This window comes from Desmodus rotundus, chromosome 4, assembly GCF_022682495.2.
Source record: "Desmodus rotundus isolate HL8 chromosome 4, HLdesRot8A.1, whole genome shotgun sequence".
Classification (NCBI taxonomy): Eukaryota; Metazoa; Chordata; class Mammalia; order Chiroptera; family Phyllostomidae; genus Desmodus; species Desmodus rotundus.
In genome coordinates, this window is record NC_071390.1 from 48,957,280 (window position 1) to 48,977,393 (window position 20,114).

At 52.9% G+C, this 20,114-nt stretch overlaps 1 protein-coding gene and 1 pseudogene across 1 annotated transcript in view; one reads left to right on the forward strand and one right to left on the reverse strand.

Annotated features, from left to right (window-relative positions):
• Positions 1-2,496: 2,496 nt before the first annotated feature.
• Positions 2,497-3,108, reverse strand: LOC112305310 (large ribosomal subunit protein eL15-like; annotated as a pseudogene).
• Positions 3,109-12,128: 9,020 nt separating this feature from the next.
• The window catches only part of COL13A1 (collagen type XIII alpha 1 chain), a 105,856-nt gene continuing 97,870 nt past the window's right edge, over positions 12,129-20,114 (forward strand). Inside the window, exon 1 of the mRNA XM_053923437.2 lies at positions 12,129-12,258. Coding sequence (XP_053779412.1) covers positions 12,129-12,258 — 130 coding nt within the window. The remainder of the gene's footprint in view (positions 12,259-20,114) is intronic.

Sequence of the window (20,114 nt, forward strand, 5' to 3'; positions counted from 1 at the left end):
TGGTGAGAGAGCAGCAGCCAAACACTGAGAGCTGACAGCCCTGCAGGGTTCTTACATTTTCTGAGTAGCTGTCTCTGCCACTGTGAACTGAAGGAGCCGGAGGTGAGGGTTCAGTGAGATAGGTTGTATGTCTGTCGTCTGTAGTCTCATCTTGTTCAGAATCGAGTTTTATGTCTCTGACTCCCCTGCTACAGGCACGTCGTCCTGGGCAGGGCTGGGCTGTCTGTAGCAAGGTATGTGGCAGCGGTACCCACTCGACCTGCCCAGGGAGGGGTGGCTAAGCCAGCAGCTACAAGTTTGACTCCTAACAATCCTGGGTCAAATCCCAGGAATCCCACTCTACTCCTTATTAATTGTGGGACTATGGATACGTTATTCTCCTGATCTCATGTGAAATGAGGGATAATGACAGTGCCCACGTTTTTGGACCTGACACACACTTGGCTCAAAACGATTTGTTAGTTGCCATAATGATGATGATGATGTTGAGTGGAAGGGGGCTTCCGGTGCAGGAGACGTTGTAGCCTTCACCTGGTTGCACCCAGCCACACGAGATCCCGAAGAAATCCCTCATGCCACCAAATGCAACAGGGAAATGTAGCTTAGGCTGCAGACACTGTTGGCTTCCTCTATCCTCATTCTCTGCCCTGTTGGAGCCTAAGTCACTCCAACTCAATGAAAAATTCTGGATGCTTCTATTTACAGGGCACTATGCAATGCACTGCAAAAGATGCAAAATGGGTGAGAAGCGTGCCTGCCCTCAAAGCATTTGCTGAGTGGTGGGAGCCTTCCGTGGGACGCCCAGCTCGCTCTGCATGGCTTTCTCCATTGGAAAAACCACTTAACCTCTCTGAGTTTCCATGAGCTCATCTCTTACACATAAATAAATATCTTACAGGGTTATTGCAAAAGTTCTTGGTCAACTGTGGGGTGCTATACACATGAAAGCTATCAGAGGGAGAGGACTTAGATCTGCCCACAGTCCAGCGTACAATAGAAGGTAGGCTGTGTTGAGTGCCATAGGAAATAAATAAAGGGCCATGGACCATGGCAAAGGGAGTATTAATTACAAGAGGGGCGATGGTTGACTCCTTGGAGGGGATGTTTGAGATTGCTGCTGATCCTTAGGGTCAGAGGGCTTGGCACCCTGGTTTATGAAGAAAGACTCACCCCTGCACGTCACTGTCTCCAGCCACAACCGGTAGCAGGAACCTCTGGTCAGTGGGGGTTTTCTTAAAGGTGTTTGAGCCCTGAATCCATATGGACTCAGGCAACCGGCCTTACTCTGTCCCGAAAGGGGAAGGGGCCATGCTTGTAACAGCTGCTGATGGGGTTGGGAGTGACTCTGAATTTTGCAGGAACTCCAAACAACAAGGGACAGCTGTCTGTCTGGGTGGACTCGCAGTAGATGGCCACACTCGATGTGCGTTCCTTTTCCCCCGTCAGTCCAGCCTCCAGCCTCAGAGAGGCCAGCAGAGACCAGGGGAAATAAGAGACTCCCCAAGTCCCTGGAGGACCATCACTCTTGTGACAGTGCCACACATGCATATCACACGCTTACTGCCACAGCCTCTTCCTGAGCACCTGCCTTGTGAGGGCAGAAACTGGGGCCAGAGTGAGCCCCCACTTCCCACCCCCTTGATCCCAACCCAGCAGAGGCAGGCCAGGGACCAGCAGCCAGACTCTGGGCTGGCTGTGTGCTCTTCAGGGCTCCAAGCTGCCTGGATGCTATGTTGGCATGGGACTTGGGCCATCCATGGGTTAACAGCAGCTCCAGGCCCATGCTCAGTGCTGTGGGGGTATAAGGTAAAGCAGATCAGTCTCTCCAACCAGGGCTAGGTAAACACTAAGCACAAGCAGAAGCATCGCATTTGGAAAATGCAAGAGAAGGAATGATTACTTTAGAAGGGAGAAATCAGGAAAGGCTTCCTGGAAGAAGTGGCATTTGAAGCAGGCCTTTAAAGACAAGTAAGGCATCAGGAATTGAGTATGTATATAAGGGTATTGTAAGCAAAGGAAATGATGTAATGAAAGTATAGAGACCTAAGGAATGTGCTTTTTTTACTCCCCACTCTGGAAAAGGAGAAATAATCTAGAATGGCTATAGCAAGCTCACATGGCAGGATGTTGGCAGAGATAAGTCTGGAATGAAAAGTTGGGGGTGGGAGAAACAGACCAGGGAGAGAGTGGAACACCACCCTGCAGGTTCCTCAGAAAGGGTGTGACAGCGTCCAGCTGTGCACACTGCAGTGTAGCGGATGAACTTGAGTCAAGGAGAAGACTGAGACACAGAACAGCATGTGGAAGGGGCTGAGGGAGGGGGATAATTGCGGAGGTAAAACAGGCAAGTGTTGGCCACCCGGTAGGTGGGAGCCAGGGAGGAGTCAGGGAGGGTGAGCCCGTGAGCCCAGGGAAGTGACCGTGATCATGGCATGTATCTTCTTAGGCCGAGACTGTCCTGAACAACATGTTCATTAGATAAGAATTTTACAAGCACTATGTTAGCGGTGGCAGTGGAGCTGAAGAGCATTCGTTATACCTTCTCCACGCTGCAGGGTGAGAGCCACCAATAGTGTGCTGGGACTCGTGGCCATTTCCAAGGCCGTGGCTCTTGCTGCCTGCAGATGCCAACCCTCACACCTCCCTGTGAGGGTTGTGGACTGGCTCAGTGATCACCTGGGTGCCGGGATTCCATCTGATGGCCTATGGAGCGGATCAATAAGGACAACCTCAAAGAGTTTGTACATTGAATCTTCACCAACCCAGTAAGAATGCAGGACTCTCCGAGCCCCACAGTGGCATCTGGCTTGCTCCTCGGCAGCAGGCTGGTGTCTGCAAACTGTAGCTGGTGGGTACCATGACACACAGGCTTGCTGTAGGTCACACCCTGAAGAACTGGGCATTTGCCACCACCACAACGCACACAAATCCAATGCCTTGCCTAGCCTTGTACCCCAGCCTGTGTTATTCATTGGGCACGGTGGGGGTGGGGGACATGCGGAGCACAGCGAGCTGACGGTACTGCCAGCAAAGCACCCTGAGAAGGAAGCACATTATATCAGACTGCTTCTTCCTCTGTAGCTCCTGGATGTAGTCATAAGTGCCCATCTTGGCTTACCTGCTGGCTGTGGCTGGACGGAAAGGGGCGATCAGGGCTTTTGTTTATATAAAGAGATGGCATCATCCTCATGCTTTACATACAGTATTGCTTACACTCCCATCAACCATTCTGAGATGTAGGACTGTAGTCGTCCCCATTTCAAAGATGAGAAAACTGAGGATCACAGCTGTTCAGGGGTCACCCAACGTCCATGGCAAAGACACAGAGCCAGCACTCAAGCCCAAGGGTTTTCATTTTTTTATTTTTGGCCATAGAAAATTTATTTATTTTTTTTTATATATTTTATTGATTATCTATTACAGTTGTCCCATTTTTTTCTCCCCGTTACTCCCCTCCACCCTGCACCCCCTCACTTTAGTCCATGGGTTGTACATATAAGTTCTTTGGCTTCTCAATTTCCCATACTATTCTTAACCTCCCCCTGTCCATTTTGTACTTACCATTTATGCTTCTTATTTCCTGTACCTTTTCCCCAATTCTCCCCTATCCCCTCCTTGCTGATAACCCTCCATGTGATCTCCATTTCTGTGAATCTGTTCCTGTTCTAGTTGTTTGCTTAGTTCATTTTTGTTTTTGTTTTTGTTTTTTTAAGTTTGGTTGTTGAGAGTTGTGACTTCGTTGTCATTTCACTGCTCATATTTTTGATCATCTTCTTTTTCTTAGGTAAGTCCCTTTAACATTTCATATAATAATGGCTTGGTGATGATGAACTCCTTTAACTTGACCTTATCTGGGAAGCACTTTATCTGCCCTTCCATTCTAAATGATAGCTTTGCCAGATACAGTAATCTTGGATGTAGGTCCTTGCCATTCATGACTTTGAATACTTCTCTACAGCCCCTTCTTGCCTGTAAGGTCTCTTTTGAGAAATCAGCTGACAGTCTTATGGGAACTCCTTTGTAGGTAACTGTCTCCTTTTCTCTTGCTGTTTTTAAAGTTCTCTCCTTATCTTTAATCTTGGGTAGTAATGTAATTAAGATGTGCCTTTGTGTGCTTCCTTGAGTCCGACTTCTTTGGGACTCTCTGAGCTTCCTGGACTTCCTAGAAGCCTATTTCCTTTGCCAGATTAGGGAAGTTATCCATTATTTTTTCAAATAAGTTTTCAATTTTTTGTTCTTCCTCTTCTCCTTCTGGCACCCCTATGATTCGGATGTTGGACCGTTTAAAGTTGTCTCAGAGGTTCCTCAGCCTCTCCTCATTTTTTTGAATTCTTGTTTCTTCACTCTGTTCCAGTTGAATGTTTATTTCTTCCTTCTGCTCCAAATCGTTGATATGAGTCCTGGTTTCCTTCCCTTCACTGCTGGTTCCCCGCACATTTTCTTTTATTTCACTTTTCATAGCCTTTACTCTCCCCTCTATTTTGCGACCATAATCCATCATTTCTGTGAACACTGTTTACCACTGATTACCACTGTTTGGAACTCTGCATCTGATACGTTGACTATCTCTCCCTCACTTAGTTGTATTTTTTCTGGAGCTTTGATGTGTTCTTTCATTTGGGCTGTATTTTTTTTTTTTTTTTTTTTTGTCTCGGTGAGCCTGTTAAGTAGTATGGGGCAGAACCTTAGGTGTTCACCAGGGTGGGGCAACCCACGTTGCTGGGTTTTGGCGCTATGTGGGGGAGGGGTCCGAGAGGGAACAATGTTGCTTTCTCAGCTGTCTGCCAGCTTTCATTCACTTGCTCCACTACCCACAAGCAAATTGGGCCCTTCTGGTGCTGATTCCCAGATAGGTGGGCTTCTATACATTCTAGGACCCTGTGGGTCTCTCTAGGAAACTCTCCTGTGAGGCTGGGAGTTTCTCCCGCCGCCTCAACCCCCACAGATTTTTTCAATCAGAGGTTCTGAGGCTTTATTTCCCCACACTGGAACCCTGGGTTGTGCAGTCTGTCTTACTCCCCAATTGTTCCTTCCGGTTTGTCTGCACACAAATGTGCGACTGCCCACTCCTCCAGCCACCACCTCACCTGGTCCTCCAGCTGCTGCCTTGTTGCAAGTCCTTTCCACCCCGCTGCCCATCTCCACTCCTGCTACTGGTCTGGATGAATGTTTCTTCTGTAACTCCTTGGTTGTTGGACTTCCATATAGTTTGATTTTCTGGCAGTTCTGGTTACTTTTTGTTTTTAAATTTGTTGTTGTCCTTCTTTTGGTTGTGTGAGGAGGCCAAGTGTATCTACCTGTGCCTCCACCTTGGCCAGAAGTCTGAAGCCCAAGGCTTTGAGTACCAGCACCTCTGCCCCCAAGAACGGAGCAGATGGGAGTAAGGTAGAGAAAGACAAGCTAGGGGTCGGGTGGGTGGGGTTGCAGGATGTCCCTGTGGAAGTGCTGAAGGCCCTGCAAGGGAGAGTGGGGAGAGGGAAGTGCGATGCTGTGGCCCTAGAAAAGAAAGACCTTACCTGGAGCTGGCTGCCTGCCAGACTCCTGCTCAGGGCAGAGGGAGGGCAGGGGCGCATCTTGCTGGAAAGCCTGCTCTAGGCACCCAGGCTAGGGACTCTGTTCCCAAGAGTTCCTGCCTCTCCCAGGGTGAGCCTCAGTCCCATTTGGGCTGAAGAGCTCAAGGCTTGGCCCAGGCTGCCGAGGATGGAGAATTCACTGGCCTAGTCTCTACCCACTCTACCTTGAAGGGTCCCAGAAGAACGTTCTATCACCTTAATGTTAAAGAAATGCCGGGTGATACTTGAAGGAAGGGGGCAGTAAACAGGAAGAGCCCATGACCGTTATGAGGGACTAGAAAGTGGGCACATGGACACAACTGTCAGTTCCTCCTGAGGTCACCCAGCCACCCACTCCCTTGCTGACTGCCCCACTCCTTGTCACTACCGAGCCAGCCTCTCACCTCAGTTACTTCCTGGTAGATTCCCATTCCACCATCAGGGCAGCTTGGATGGTCTCCGACAGCCGCTAGCGTGACTGCCTGCTTTGTACCGTGCAGACCTCACGTCATCCTCCAACAGCTCCCTGAGGTTAAGGCTCACATTACCGCATTTTCCAGATGAAGACCCTGAAACGCAGAGTACTTCACTCAAGGGCACAGGGTTAGGAAGTGGCGGGGGTGGCACTGAAAGCCAGGTCCAAAACTTCAGCAGATACAGTAGGAAAGACATCCTTCTGATGGACATCCTACAGTGACCGGAGTGGTGCCCTGCAGCTCGCAGGGGAGGACTTGGCAGTGGCCCTAATGCTTGTCTGGGGAGGTGGTGTCCAATAAGCCTGGAGGACACTCATTAATAGTGATAATAGCAATGGCATGTTTTGAAGGCTTACTCAGTGCCAGGAACTGTTATAAGCACTTAATTGAATTATCTCATTTAATCCTCATAATTACTTTATGTGGCAGGTACTATTATTATCTTCATTTTTCGCACTCAGAAAACTGAGGCCCAAGGAGGTTATGTAATGTGGCCAAGGTCACAGAGCTAGTGGGTGCTGGCGCCAGAAGTATTTAAATCCAAGCAGTCTGACTCAGAACAGACCAGAGCCGTGTCAGAATGCAGGCTCGCTCTCCCTCCCTCCATCTCTCTGTCTCTGTCTCTTTCGCTCACTTACCGACTCTGCCTTGTTCTCAGGAACCTAGGAGGAGCACAGAGTCCAGGTAAAGGGATATACAGGTGAAGTCATGGCTGCAGCAGAGACCAAAGACTCATGTGGGAGCAAGCCCGCAGGTGGTGGCAGGTGGATGCCTCACATGGGACAGTCCAGATGCAGTGCTGATACCCCCACCCCTGGAGTCCCAGCTCCTGTGACATGGGGTACAATCAAGGCAGGGACCAAGATGGGGACAGCAACTGAGGACCACACTAGAGTCGGTGGCCCGCACAGCTGGCGTTTGTACCTAAGGCACCAGCTCCAGGGGGCAGAGAGAGAAGCAGCAGAGACCCCCAGCACAGAGACAGTGGCCCTGCATGGCCAGCAGGGGGGCGGACTGGCAGAGGGTACTGGGGCAAGGCAGGCAGGGGAGGCAGGGGAGGGCCAGAGCGGCACAGAAGAGTCAGACCCTCAGCTAGCTGAGTGGCAGCAGGGCTGGCTAAGGACCTTCCTGTCATTGTTTTCAGCTCACTTCACAAACTCGTTTTCAGCCTGATGCTTCCTCCCACCCCCCTCCAGCCTTTGCCATCTGTCCGTGTGTGGCAGGTATGGCAGGCAAGGCATTGCGGGAATGTCTCTGCCAGGGCAGGGGTGTGGCAAAAGGAGCTGGAGGTGGCTGTGCAGGCCAGATCTTCCATCCATTGGAGACCCAGGGAGGCTCCTAGAGGCTGGGCTGAGGGTCGAGCCTGCGCAGAGGGCTCCAGCAGCCCTCTACCTGCCCAAGTGGGGAGGCGGTGCCATGAGACAGCCAGGCATGGAGCGGTAGGACATGCCCCACAGGCGGCTGGTTTTAAGTGGACACCAGCTCCCCATGTAGTTATTCAAGCTGTCACGGGGGGCCTAGCACACTGTGACAGGCCAGTAAGGAGGGGTGCAGGACCCAGACTTCCTGCGGGCAGCGTGGACAGGACAGAGGGGCTGTGTGCTGGAGGGATCTCCAAGCTGCACCTCCAGGTTCTGGAATTCCCAGGGCCCAAGGGCTTTGGCAGCCTGCATGTCCTCTTCAGTTTGTTCCCTTTGAGCTTGGGACCTGGTGCCAGTCCTTCTCTAATGAAGAATTGCCTGTCCCTCTCGGTGCTCCTGAGTCTGGACTTGGTGGCTGCATCCACATTCCATGGTGACCTGACCCATTGATCACGGCTGCTCTTGGTTCTACTGGTGGGTCTCCACGTTGTTGTAGTTCCAGATACCTGACACCGTCACTCTGGCTGGGTCGTTCATTGCTGGTTGGCCCCCAGGGGCACCGACCTGTGTGGGACGGTCCGTTTTTACCTCAGAGAACGAGCGTGACAGAGGGCGTGGCGCAGTCATTGGACTGAACAGAAACAGTGATGGAAGTGCACGGAGATGTTTTAAATCTGTTACGTTACTCTTTTGGAGTCATGCGTGTCTTTCTCCTAAAAATGTGGTATTCTGGATAAAAGAGGCTCCTTTTGCTTAGTTGAGGCCATATGTATCTCTGGTGCTCATCGTGCCTAATATTTGGCACCCACAGACCAGTCGTTCCTCCTTCCTAACTCAGCCCTTTGTTTCTTCTCCACCAAGCACGAGAGGGAACTGGGCTTGGGGAAGTCCCTTCGGCTCGGGAAGAATCCAGCTCCCATTCCTTACAATCACAATGTTGTCCCCCAACTTAGCTGAGGAAGGAGCAGGAGGAGCAAGCTAGGGATAGGGAGGGAGAGTGAGAGGCCTTTAAGCTGTGGGGGGGATGTTGGCCTAACTCTGGATCCTGACCAGAAATGAGGGGGTAGATCTGCCTCCCCAAACCCAGTCCTGCAGGGACGGAAGGGGGCACATGCCTCCTCCTCTCGGCTGCCAGATCCAGACTGCAGCACCAAAGGGAGGTCAGAGGTCACCTTGGGTGGGCGGGGGTGGGGGCAGGGCAGCAGCAAACCCTTTCTTTGAAAGGGATCTTTCATGCAGCCCGAGAAATACCTCGTGCAAATGTAAGAGCAGAGCTCCCATGTAGAACTGGTGGGATTTGGTGCCCACGTTGTGCCCTAGTGGTGTCCCCCTCCAGGCACCTCAGAACTCCAGGAGCAAGATGTAAAATTCTCTTGTGTTATCCAATCTGTTCATTTTGCTTTTGGGGAAATGAGGCCCTAAGCCAAGGGTGTCAAACTCATTGTCACCAGGGGCCCCATCAGCCTCCCGGTTGCCTTCAAAGGGCCGAATGTAATTTTGGAACTGTATGAATGTAACTACTCCTTAAGAGTTAAGCGAGAGCTCGGCACTGCCACCAGCTAGAAACAAGGTGCCGGGCCGGACAAAACAAGGTGGAGCCCAGATTCTGCCCATGGGCCTTGTGTTTGCCACCTGTGCCCTAAGAGGAAAGAAAGGAACCGGCTCCAGCCTGCACAGCCACATGGGGACAAGATGGGTTCCCTCCACCATGTCTTGTCCCCTAAATGGGTTCAAGAGCCGCTGACGTGGTCACAGGGGCAGGAGTTTTACGGAAACTGAGGTAAGGCAGAGGGATGTAAAGCAGCCCAGTGGCCAGTGTCAGCCAACGCCGCGGCCCTGACGCCTCCTGAGGCCAAGAGCTCAGGCCAGGCTGAGTGCCTGGTTCTAGATTCATCTGTTCATGAGACAGCCCGTCCTTCCTAACCGAACAGGAGATACTGCCACATCCCTAAAACTGATTGGCTCCTGAAGCCACCACCTACCACGCAGCTACCTCTGGGGATGAAGTCAGACCTGATCTTCTCTGCACCCCGGCCCCTGGGAGTCTCTCCCTCTCCTCACTTCTGTGGAGGGCGGGGCTTCCCTTGAGAGTTAGAAATCGGCCTTGACTCTTACTTCATCCTCCGTGCCCCCCTTGTGGAATGGACACCTACACAGTAGGATCATGTTTCTGTAGATCAACAGTCTCAAAGATTCTGCTAAAAAAGAAAAGGAGAAAGACAAAGAAATAGACATTCAGAAAAGGAACCGGATTTTTTTATCCAAAGGAAACTCGGGCTGGAGATGCATTTCTGATGTTCCTTTTGGCAGCTCTGCGGTGGGGCTGGGTGTCACTCGGAACACGTGCCCACCTTCACCTCCCCGTCCCCCTGTGGTTAGGAGTCACTTTCTTGGCCTTGGGAAACTTCAGGACCTCCCAGCCTGTCTTTAGTCCCATGCAACCCTGGTCTTGGTCACCTAGCCCGCACAGGAGGCCAGCGCTTTGTGGACTGGGCACCCCCAAATTAGTGACACTCCATCCATGGTGCCCTGGGCAGCATGGGGCCCGCCCTTGCTCCAAGCCACCCTGGCAGCCCTTTCCCCACTTTGCAGGGGACTGCAGGAGGGAGCAGCAGCCACACCTCTGCTTTCTTCCCTCCTCTGCTCGTATCAGAGCCAGATGGGGTCTAGTAACCTGGGCTTTACAGACAGTCTAAGACGCAGAGATAAGAGTGTCTTTCAGGGTCACCTAGCCACATCTGGAAGTGTCTCTACTAACAAGTGGCAGGATTGTCTATTGGCTGGCTGAATTTCGGAATCCTGCTGTGTTACAATGGGCAAGTGGCTTAACCTCTCTGAGCCTCAGCTGGTTTTGTCTTACGTCTTTTCACCGCAGCCCTAAGAACCTACCAATGACGTGATGCTGTTGTATGAGCACGGGCGCTCCGCTGGACACGGGCCTTGTAAAGGCTTCAGAACTGCACTGGAAGGTGACGTGAGCCCCGGCTCTGGCGCACACCGTGTGGCCCTGACTTTCTGGGGCTCAGCTCCCGCATCTGTCAAGTGCGGCTACGACAGCCTCCCTGAGTGGCTGGGAGAGGCCAGTGAGTTCATGAGTGGGAAGCTCCCTCAAAAGCTCTAAAGTGGATTGCCGTTTGCTACAAACGTGCCAATTTTTGTTTCCTATTTATGGACAAGACCTGACCCCGCCCTCTCTAAAAGCCCATCCCCTGACCAGGCCCCTGAGCAGCATCCACAGAGCTCCTCTCACCGCTTACCCTGTAATTCGTAGGGCCAGCTGTGGGGTTAGAGAGCGCGGCGGTCTGAGAGCCTCTCTGGCCGGCTGACCCGTCTGATGCATTCTCCCCGGCCGGCGTCACGCTGGGCTTTAGGAACCTGAGTCAGCCTGACAGGCGGGCCTTGCCCTCCTGGAGCATCCGGTCTAGTGGAGGGCTACGTCAAGACAGACCAAGGCATATTTCCCGTAGGGCCTATGGGGGAGCAGTGGCGCCCCTGTCATTGGTGGTGGTCAGGGGAGGCCTCCATGAGAAGGAAACATTTGAACTGGCAAGAGGAAGCCGAACATGCAAAGAGTTAAGAAATTATTTAGAAGTTGAAAAGGCAAGCCTGGCACAAAATAAAGCACTATAAATTGTCTATTAAATAAGTTAATTGAATAACTAAGCCCAGACCAGGTGGCTCAGTTGGTTGGAGCATCGTCCTGTACAACAAAAGTTCGAGCACAGTCGGGGCACAGACCTAGGCTGTGGGTTGGCTACCCGGTCGGGGTGTGTATGAGAAGCCAACTGAGCCATGTTTCTCTCTCACATCGACATGTCTTTCTCTCTCTTTCTCTCTCTAAAAGCAATGAAAAAATTGTCCTTGGGTAAGGATTAAAAAAGTTAAAAAATAACAATTAAAACAGAGGATGGGGCATGAGCATTCCAACCAGCAAAGGGTGCAAAGGCCCTGAGGTGGGAACGAGCTCAGTGTGTCAGCAGCAGAGAAAGAAGGCCCGAGTGGCCTGGTGGAATGAGGGAAAGGGAGCGAGGAAGGAAGTCACGGGGCCAGCTCTGTGGGGCCTCGCGTGACACTGGCCTGTGGGGTTTGTAAATTTTGCCCTCAGTGAACCAGGAGCCGCTGGAGGGTTTTAAGAAGGAAAGCCACATGCTCAGATTACATTATGCTTTACTCTTGGTGCTGGTTGAGAACAGATGGCTGGGTTGAGGGTGGGAGGGGGGCAGGGGGGCAGGGGGGCAGGGAGAAGAGAGCCTGTGGTGGGTGTCCAGGTGAGAGGCGATGGTGGCAGACTGGGGATGGAAGTGAAGCTGGCAGGCCTTGCAGATGGACTGCTTGTGGGGGCCAGAGACGGTGAGAAGCCACCTAGGACTTAGAGCGTTTTACCTGGAGCCCTGGCCTGGTCTGGGCTCCCAAAGGGCTGGAGCTGGAGAATGACTTCAGCCCCAGGGGCTGCTGGGGCAGGTTTCCTAGCAGGATGGAGCCAGGGCTGGAAGGAGAGGCTGGAGGGACAGCCAGTGGCATTGAAGGAGCCTGGTTACTTAGGGGTCCTGTAATTTACACCCCCCCATCTGTGGCTTCTGTTTGCTAGAGTGAGAAGTCAGCTGAATGGCCCAGTTCCACTTCTCCTTCATCAGCTCAGGCCTGTCCCAGGCGGGCACAGGCAGGGACCTGGGTTTGGGGGAGGAAGGGACAGCCCGTCGGTGCGGTTGTGGTGGGAAGACAGCTCGAGAGCTGATGTGATGCGGAGGCCCGGAGTCAAAGATGTCCTGAGTTCCCCTTCCCGCTATGGCAGCGCCTGGTGCATTGCCTTCTCCCCTCACTCCCGAAATCCTAGGGTGATGCCCCCTCCACCTTTGAAACTTGAGCGAGGTAAGTTTAGGACAAATTAAAGGAAGTCCTGCTTCTTACGGCATCTCTGGGGCTCAGGGGACTGGTTACCCCACGAGGCGGTCCAGCCTGGGAATGTCACTGGATCCCAAAGGGATCTGAGCGCAGGCAGAAAATGCGGAGCCCTAAGTGGCTCCTGAAAGCAAACCTGGGATCTGTGTGACCTTTAAGTTGACGTCAGGGAGGAAACCAGTCCCTTGAGGCTTCAGCTGGCAATGAAGTCTGCAACCTTCCTAAGCTAGCCCATGCTCCTCTGCCCTATGGGTTTCATACCCCCAGGCGCCTGAGCTGGAGGGGCCCCAGACTCTCCTTTTACCCAGGAGAACAGTCTTCTGTCTCTCTGCTGCCTGAAACCCCTCAGTGGCGCCAGTGCCTTCCCAATAAAGTCCAACTGGGGCCATCTGGCCCATCTCTTCCCACTCCCCCTGCACAGCCCTTGGCCTTGCTACAGAACAGCCTTCCTGGGGCTCCTTCCCTGCTGCACGATGCCCCGGCTCCGCCCTCTACCAAGACACCCTCCATCTTTGCCTATTAGCTCTCACTACCCTTCGGATTGGGCTTTAGTTGCAATCTCAGGAAAGTCCTCCCCAGCCCAGCCCCACCGTCACCAAATGCCTCTGCTAAAAGCTTCCTTAGAGCCAGCCTGTCCCCAGAACACAACCTTATCCTGCTGTGTTATCATGGCTTCCTTACACACCCATCTCCCCTCCAGTCCTTCAGCTCTGTGCCCTCTCCCCAGCACTTGGTGTGGAGCAGATACTCTGCAAATCATCATTTAAGGTGTCAGTCCCAGGGGACAGAGTTGCCTTGCACAAAATTACAATAGCATCCTTTTATTCGCTCATGTATGCCTGCGTTCAGCTTGTATCATTGAACACCCACTCTGAGCCAGGCTTTACTAGGTGCTAAGGACTCAAGGGTGGGCAAATCACAACACTTGCTCTGACAGAACTCACCGTTTAGTGAAGGAGGACCATCGATCTCACCAGCAAATGTAAAATTGCGATGGGGACCAACCATACCAAAGGGAAATAGATACAGAGTCCCATGAAAAACTAGAAAAAATCCCGAGGGTCAGGGCGGTCCAGGAGGGCTCCCCTGAGGAGTGATCCTTGAGGAGTGGAAACTGACCAGGAAGAGTTTAGGGAGGGAGAGCATTTCGGGCAAAGGGAACGGCACGTGCAGGACTCTGAGGTGGGAAGGTGTGTGGTGAGAACGAGGAACAGAAGGCGGGACAGTGCGGCCAGAGCAGCAGGGAGCCTGGGGGAGAGGTGGTACGGACCGGGTGCAGAAGGTCAGCAGGGACTGGAACACTTGGGGCTTTGCAGACCGTGTTAACGTTTTGTCCTCTACCTTGGAAGCAATGGGGAGCCACTCAGGTATTGAGCAGAGCCGTGACCTGATCAGACTGGTGTCATGAAAAGCTCTGTCGGTGGCAGGGCCCAGAACCAGTCCTCACACTCGGTCACCACGTGATGTCCGTCCTTATTCTGTAGCTGCCCCGTCAGGTTGCTGCATGTCTCTTAAGTACCACCCTCCCCCTCCCACTCCCTGCCCCAAACACTCATCTGCCTCTGCTTATTTGGGCACTAACATTATCCCCACTCTGAATGCTGGCTTTCCACGAGGCCATGGTCTTCTCTACACCTGTCTCCTGCAGTCAAGACAGGCTGTGGGTGCCCAGATACCGACCCCAGTGTGCCACCAGGGGGCCGGTGTCTGCTTCCCTCGGGGCTTACTCCTGTGGGGAGAAAGAGCCCAGTTCCCTGACAAGCCCGCTGGGCCCTCCTGTGTGAGGGTTTCAGACAGGGGCCCAGCGGCGGCTGGGCAGCAGCGCGCACACCAGAGTAGCAGCCCTTACAGTCCTGGGGTCTGCACACACACAAGCTGGTGCCAGGACCCGGCAAAGTTAAATCTTCCCCATTGCTCGGGCTGCAGAAATGCAGCGAGAGTAAACTGTTTATGTTGTCCAGCTGCAGAGCCTGGGACCCAAGGCCTCCTGCAAAGAAACCATGGCTGATGGTCATCTCCTCGCACTGTGCGCTGTCACAGCAGGAGAGGGGGCCCCTGGGTCTCACACTGCTCGAAATGTCAGAGGTTTCAACGGATGGTCACGGAGGTCATGGCCAACGGAGCCTTACCTACCTTAAAGGATGATTGAAACCACAAAGTACATCTGCTGGGCGAACACAGACTGGAGGGAGGGGTGGCCAGACTGTCAGCGACAGCAGCGCTGGGGAGATCAATGGAACTGAGCCTCAGCTTCTGAGCTGATGGACCGTCTGCAGTGGTTTGGCTCTGGAGGGCCTGGGCTCCACTTTGGGAATTCCAAGGGAGGTGTTTTCATAGGGATGTAGAGCAATGCATAGGAGTTTACCAGAGAGGCCTGCGAGAAAGCGATGTTGTGTTAAGGTCGAATGCCTAATTAGTTATGTGATTATCTGTCCTACATTTTCCTCATTTGCAAAACGGGACATTTGGTTAGATGACGCCCAAGGTCCTCTCTCAGGAGCAACTCTGGTTTGTTCACGGAAGGCTCTGGACTCCTCTGGAGGTCCTCTCCTGGAATGTGCCAGGCTGGGGCAGACCGCGGGCTCTCTCTAGCCTCCGTGACTTTTGTGCCCAGTGACGCGTACAGGCAGTCAGAGGACAGAGAAGTCACAGAGGGGAATCTCATTCACCTCAATGACTTGCGTTTCCATGGAGATCTGTGTGTTTTTCAAATTGCAGGTCACATTGTATCAGTGAAATCAATTTAGTGAGCTGTGACCAGCAGATTTTTTTAATTAAATAAAATCAAGTAAAGGAAAATGAGGCAGAAAATATGAAGTGCATTGCACGTAGTAAGGGAACTATCGTTTCATGAAGGTTGCCGTTTCTGTGTGTTTCTGATTGTGATTTCTAACCCCAGGTCAGTCAAAAATTTGAAAACCACAGATTCGGGTCCTGCCATCTCCCAAATCTGCATCTTTAGCTTAGTTTTCTTCCCTGTGCTCCAAGGGTCTTCCAGTTCAGTTGCCCAGTGCCCATCTCTACTGGGGATGGCCCACGGCAAGGAGCTCCGAGTGACTGGGTCCAGAACTAAGCGCCCCACTTTTCTCTCCAAGCAGCTCCTTTCTCTCGCATCCCAGCTGTAGGGAGAAGCAGCCCTCACCACGCTCTACCAAGACTAGAAGCTTCAGGGTCATCACAGCTCCCCTACCTCACTCCTCAGTCCGCTTGCCCGGCACCACACCCTGCGGACTCCGCCTCCTTGGCCAACCCCATGGCTGTCCCCTCCTCCCCGCCTCCTCCTGCCACTGTCTGACTCCCACCATCCCTCCTCTTACCACAGCCTCTTCACGACTGCCCCTCCTCCAACCTCGTCCCCTCCGCCCATCCTGCGCTATGCAGCTAGGTCTCTTAAAGCTGCCAACCCAATCAAGACCTCCCCTGGATTCTTCCTAGAGACATTTAACCCCCCTGGATTCTTCCCTAAGATCTCACTTCTTGCTCACTCTGGTCTTCTATGTTTCAGCCACACCAACAAAGGCATTCCCCAACCACTAGCCTGCTTCACCCCTTTCTCTCCCTCAGTCTGCTGCCCCTCTCTCCCCAGCAGGAATCAGCCCCATGTCACCTCCACCGGAAACCCTCTGCCTCCTGCACCCATCCCTATACCCCTTCTTGGCACTACCCCTGCTCCTTACATTTCAGCCTTCCTCCAAAAGAACTCTGACATCCACCAGCATCAGAATCATCCTCTCTGCTTAAAAATGCAAAGCCCTGGTCCCCTCACCAGACCCACAGCATTAGAATCTCCAAGGATGTGCCCTTGAAATCTGCATTTAGATAAGCCTTCCAACTCATCCTTTGCCCACTGAGCTCTGAAAGCCATTGCTATATGTTGTAGCAATCGCTTTGTTCTTTTCTCTTTCCACCACTGGACGGCGCATTTCTGAGGGCTGGTCCTGGGGCAGGGACAGGAGCAGTGTCTTGCTGTCGTCCACTGATTGCAGTGCCCGGCACAGGGCCTGGCACAGAGCCGGTGCCCAGGCAGTTCTGAATGAACCATTCCTGGACATGGAGCAGTTCCGATGCCCCCCCTCCTCCCAGCCCGTGCCGGAAATAACCTTTTATGAAGGCTTTTGCGAGTGGTTTGTGATCTCTCTGGAAGGCCATGGATGTTTCCCTTGGCTACAGGGGAAAGCTAGATGAAGAGTGGCCCAGCCCTTGGTGACAAGGGGCAGGAGGTGGCCCCAGGACATGGGAGCCTGGATGAGGTGGGGGTCTGGTGGGGCTGGAGAGGATTGGGGGAGAGTGTCCTGGTTCCTAATCAACAGGAAGGGCCTTCTTCCTCCAGGATCACTTTTCAGCCCAGCTGCTTGGACATAACCTGAGCTGGGGTTGAGGGAGTGGGGGAGGGGCGACGACAGACAGACAGGCTGATTTGGAGGCCAGAGTCAGGACAGACAGCCACAGGCCCTGCCTGACTCCTGCACACCCCCAGTGCCCGGGGCAGGCCTGTCCAGGGAGAAGGCTCAGCTGGTAAGCACATAACACCCTCCTGCTCCCCTCCCCCAGCCCTTTCCTCCCCTCCTTCTGCTCTTTCCAAGCTCAGGGACATTCAATCCTTCCTTTGATGGACAGCCAAGAAAAGACTTCTTCCACATCCTAAATTTGTTAGCACCAGCTAATCATCTTAACCTTCCTCCCTCCTGGGCTCCCAACAGGCGCCTCCTTAAAGACACATGGTGTTTTTTTGATTCTCAGCAAGGAACCGCAGGAGGGTCCAAATCCGCCGCCCCCACCCCCACCCCCACCCCCACCCCCGAGGTGCATCTTCCGTGCAGTGGCTGCTGGTGAAAGCCAGTGTGTGGGCCTTTGGGGACCGGCACCAGCTGTAGCTCTGCTGTGCCGCTTGGAACCCTCTGCTTTTCTCTCCATGGTTCTTAGCTGGGGCTTCCCCAGTGGGAGCCAGGTCCCGCTAGGGGCCACCCCCAGGGTGCTGCTAGAAAACTGAAGTGGTCAAACCCCAGCTGGAGGCAAGTAGACGAGTTCTCTTGCTCGCTCCTCCTAACTCCTCTCCTATGTTGTCATCTTTTCCGTGCCCCACCTTTTTTTATTTTCTCCCTCCCGCTCCCCGCCCCCCCCCCCCCTCAATGAGAGCCACCATCCATTGAATGCTTTGCTTTACAGCGGGCCAGGCACCGTGTTTGGGACTTTCCCTCAGCTCCTCCAGAACCGCAGGAAGCAGACATTCTTATTCCCCGCTTACAGATGAGAAACTGAGGCTGCGCATGTCTGCACTGCTCACGCGTGTACGCACACCAGAAACAAGTGACCTATTACAATCTGGTCAGCGAAGTCGCCCTGGAAACCCCTCACGCAGGACCAGGCACAGAGTGGCCTCAACACAGGAGTGCCCCTTCCTCCATCCCATCCCCTCATCTCTGCCTCCCCTTTCTTCCTCCCTCCCTGCTTACACCCAGGTGAGAAGAGCCAGGACAGAAGAGAATGTGGCCCAGACTCATCCTGGCCCTAAGCCTCCCAATAAATAACGGGTCTGTGTATAAACCTCTGGCTCTGCGGCATCTCAGTCTGTGACAACAGGCGTTTGCTGGCAGAAGGATTAGGAGCTATGGGAGGGAGGGACAGGACCTCCCGCCAAAGTCAGGGTGGGGCTCTTAATCCCTCTCTCTTTACCCTCCCCATCGATGACCCCAGAAAGCAATCAGGCAGGCCCCACAAAATCAGCCAAGAAACAAAGAAAGTTCCATAGGTTCTTCCCATCGAGGTCCTCAGTGGTCTAGTGGGAGAAAGGGAGGGAGCCCTCTCCCTGAAGAAGGCTGGATCCTGCCCCGAAGGACTGAAAGCACCTCCGAGACCCAGGGTGCTCGGAAGGGGCGTGAAGCACAGCCCTTCCTACGCCAGGTTCCCTCCGCTCTCCTTTCCCTTCCCACTTCTCTGGGTTCCTAGTCTGGGCCCAATGGACTCTAAGGTCATTTGCTCAAGTCTTGTAAATCACGGAGGTGGGGAAGCCAGTGGGACTGGCTGAGACTCTCTGGGGGAAGGGGCAGGACAAAGGAAGAGGTTGCCAATAAGACGGATCAGATGGCCACGTCAGTGTCACAGAATCAGACAGCTGAGGTTGCTGACAAAGTGTGAGCAAACTCTGGCCTGAAATGAATTAAAATCACCCTGTAGCCAGTATCCTAAACCCACATGGTACCAAGCTTAGTAACAAGAAGCAAACTGCCATTTACTGAGTGCTTTTTCAGTATACGACCCTTACATCAGTATTTCCTACTTCACAGCAATTTTACAAGCAGGTCTTATTAATTCCATTATATAAAGAAGGAGGCTGAGGCTCAGAGAAATTTAAACAAACTTGCTGGGGGCTCCATAGCTACTGAGAGTCACTGGGATTTGAACCCACGTCTGTTTGGCTCCAAAGTTCAGGCACAGCAGTACTTTTGAGCAAACCTCTGATTCAGTGTTATAAGGAATGCTGGGAGTGTAAACAAACCCCACTCAGTGAAAGAAAGAACAGCCCGGTGGGGATGGGCAGATTTCTCTCTCTCTCTCTCTCTCTCTCTCTCTCTCTCTCTCTCTCGGATGGCATCTGATTCGCTGGTCTTCCCTACCCTAGACTTCTGTTGTCTTTCTGGAGTTAGAGGGACAGGACATTTCATTGGACCAGAAAGGGATCCCCTCCCCGTTATGCAAATAGAATGAAGCGTCTTGCAGGAAAGAAACACTGGCGCCAGGATGGGGCTTTCGGACAAGCAAGGCTATGCCATCACCCTGACCATCCATCTCCAACAGCTCACCTTCTCAGTACCTGTCACAGGCAGTGGGGACATTTGTACAGCCAGGGGCTGCCGTGTCCAGCTGGCACATGCTCTTGTGACTTCGTCCCCAAGGGATTTTCTGCTATCGCCACTGTCCCTCATCACTGAAGGTACTCTGACCCCCTTCTCTGCCTAAGCTATTCAAATCATTTATCTCCTTATTTCCCTCCACATCAAATGGACTGGAATTGCCTTAAGAATTTTACCAAAAACAAAGAAAAATATCAAAACAACTTTTAAAGGTGTCTTAAACTTTTTAAAGATTCTTAAAGTACAGTGCTTACAAAAAACAGGCTTTTGATCCTAAACTGATGGATGGAAAGTCACTCCAGGCCTCAGCCGCACGCTGGTCACACTGCCCTCTCCTCAAATCCTTTTCCCACTTCCTCCGGGAGGGCAGCAGGGGCCTGTGGTGTGGCAGGCCAGGGGGGCCTGGTGCCCTGGCCAGACCTTGCTCCTGGTCCCCTCAGGCAGCAGCTCATCTCCCTCTTCTCCCTCCGCCCTCCCCAGAGGCCACAGCCAGCACCCAGCTCTGCAGCCCTGCGCTCTGCCACTGGGGAGGGGTGCAGGGTGATCCCTCATGAAGACGAGTTTCTCTTCGCACTTTATTTTTAATAAGAGGAGAGGCGTTGTTTCTCTCTCTCTCTCTCTCTCTCTCTTTTTAATATCTCTTTTTGATCTTGACCCCAAGCCCTCCCCTGGCCCCGATTCGACAAGACTTTCTGACCCTAGTAGCCTGGGGGACCCGTTTCTTTAGAAGCCCACTGTGTAGTCTTAGGTAGTATTTGGGGGCTGGCAACGAGGATGGTATCTCCTGACATCTTCCCAGGCTGCTTCAACCTGTCCCCAGGACAGGTCACGGTTGTCATCCCCAATGACTCTTTTATGGGTGTTTGGTCCCATCTGTTGAAGCCACAATGTTTCTGGCCTCTTTCCAAGCCGTATCCACTGTGAGCTGCCTGGGGGATTTGAGATTCCCTGAATTGTCCCATTCCAGTGCCTGGG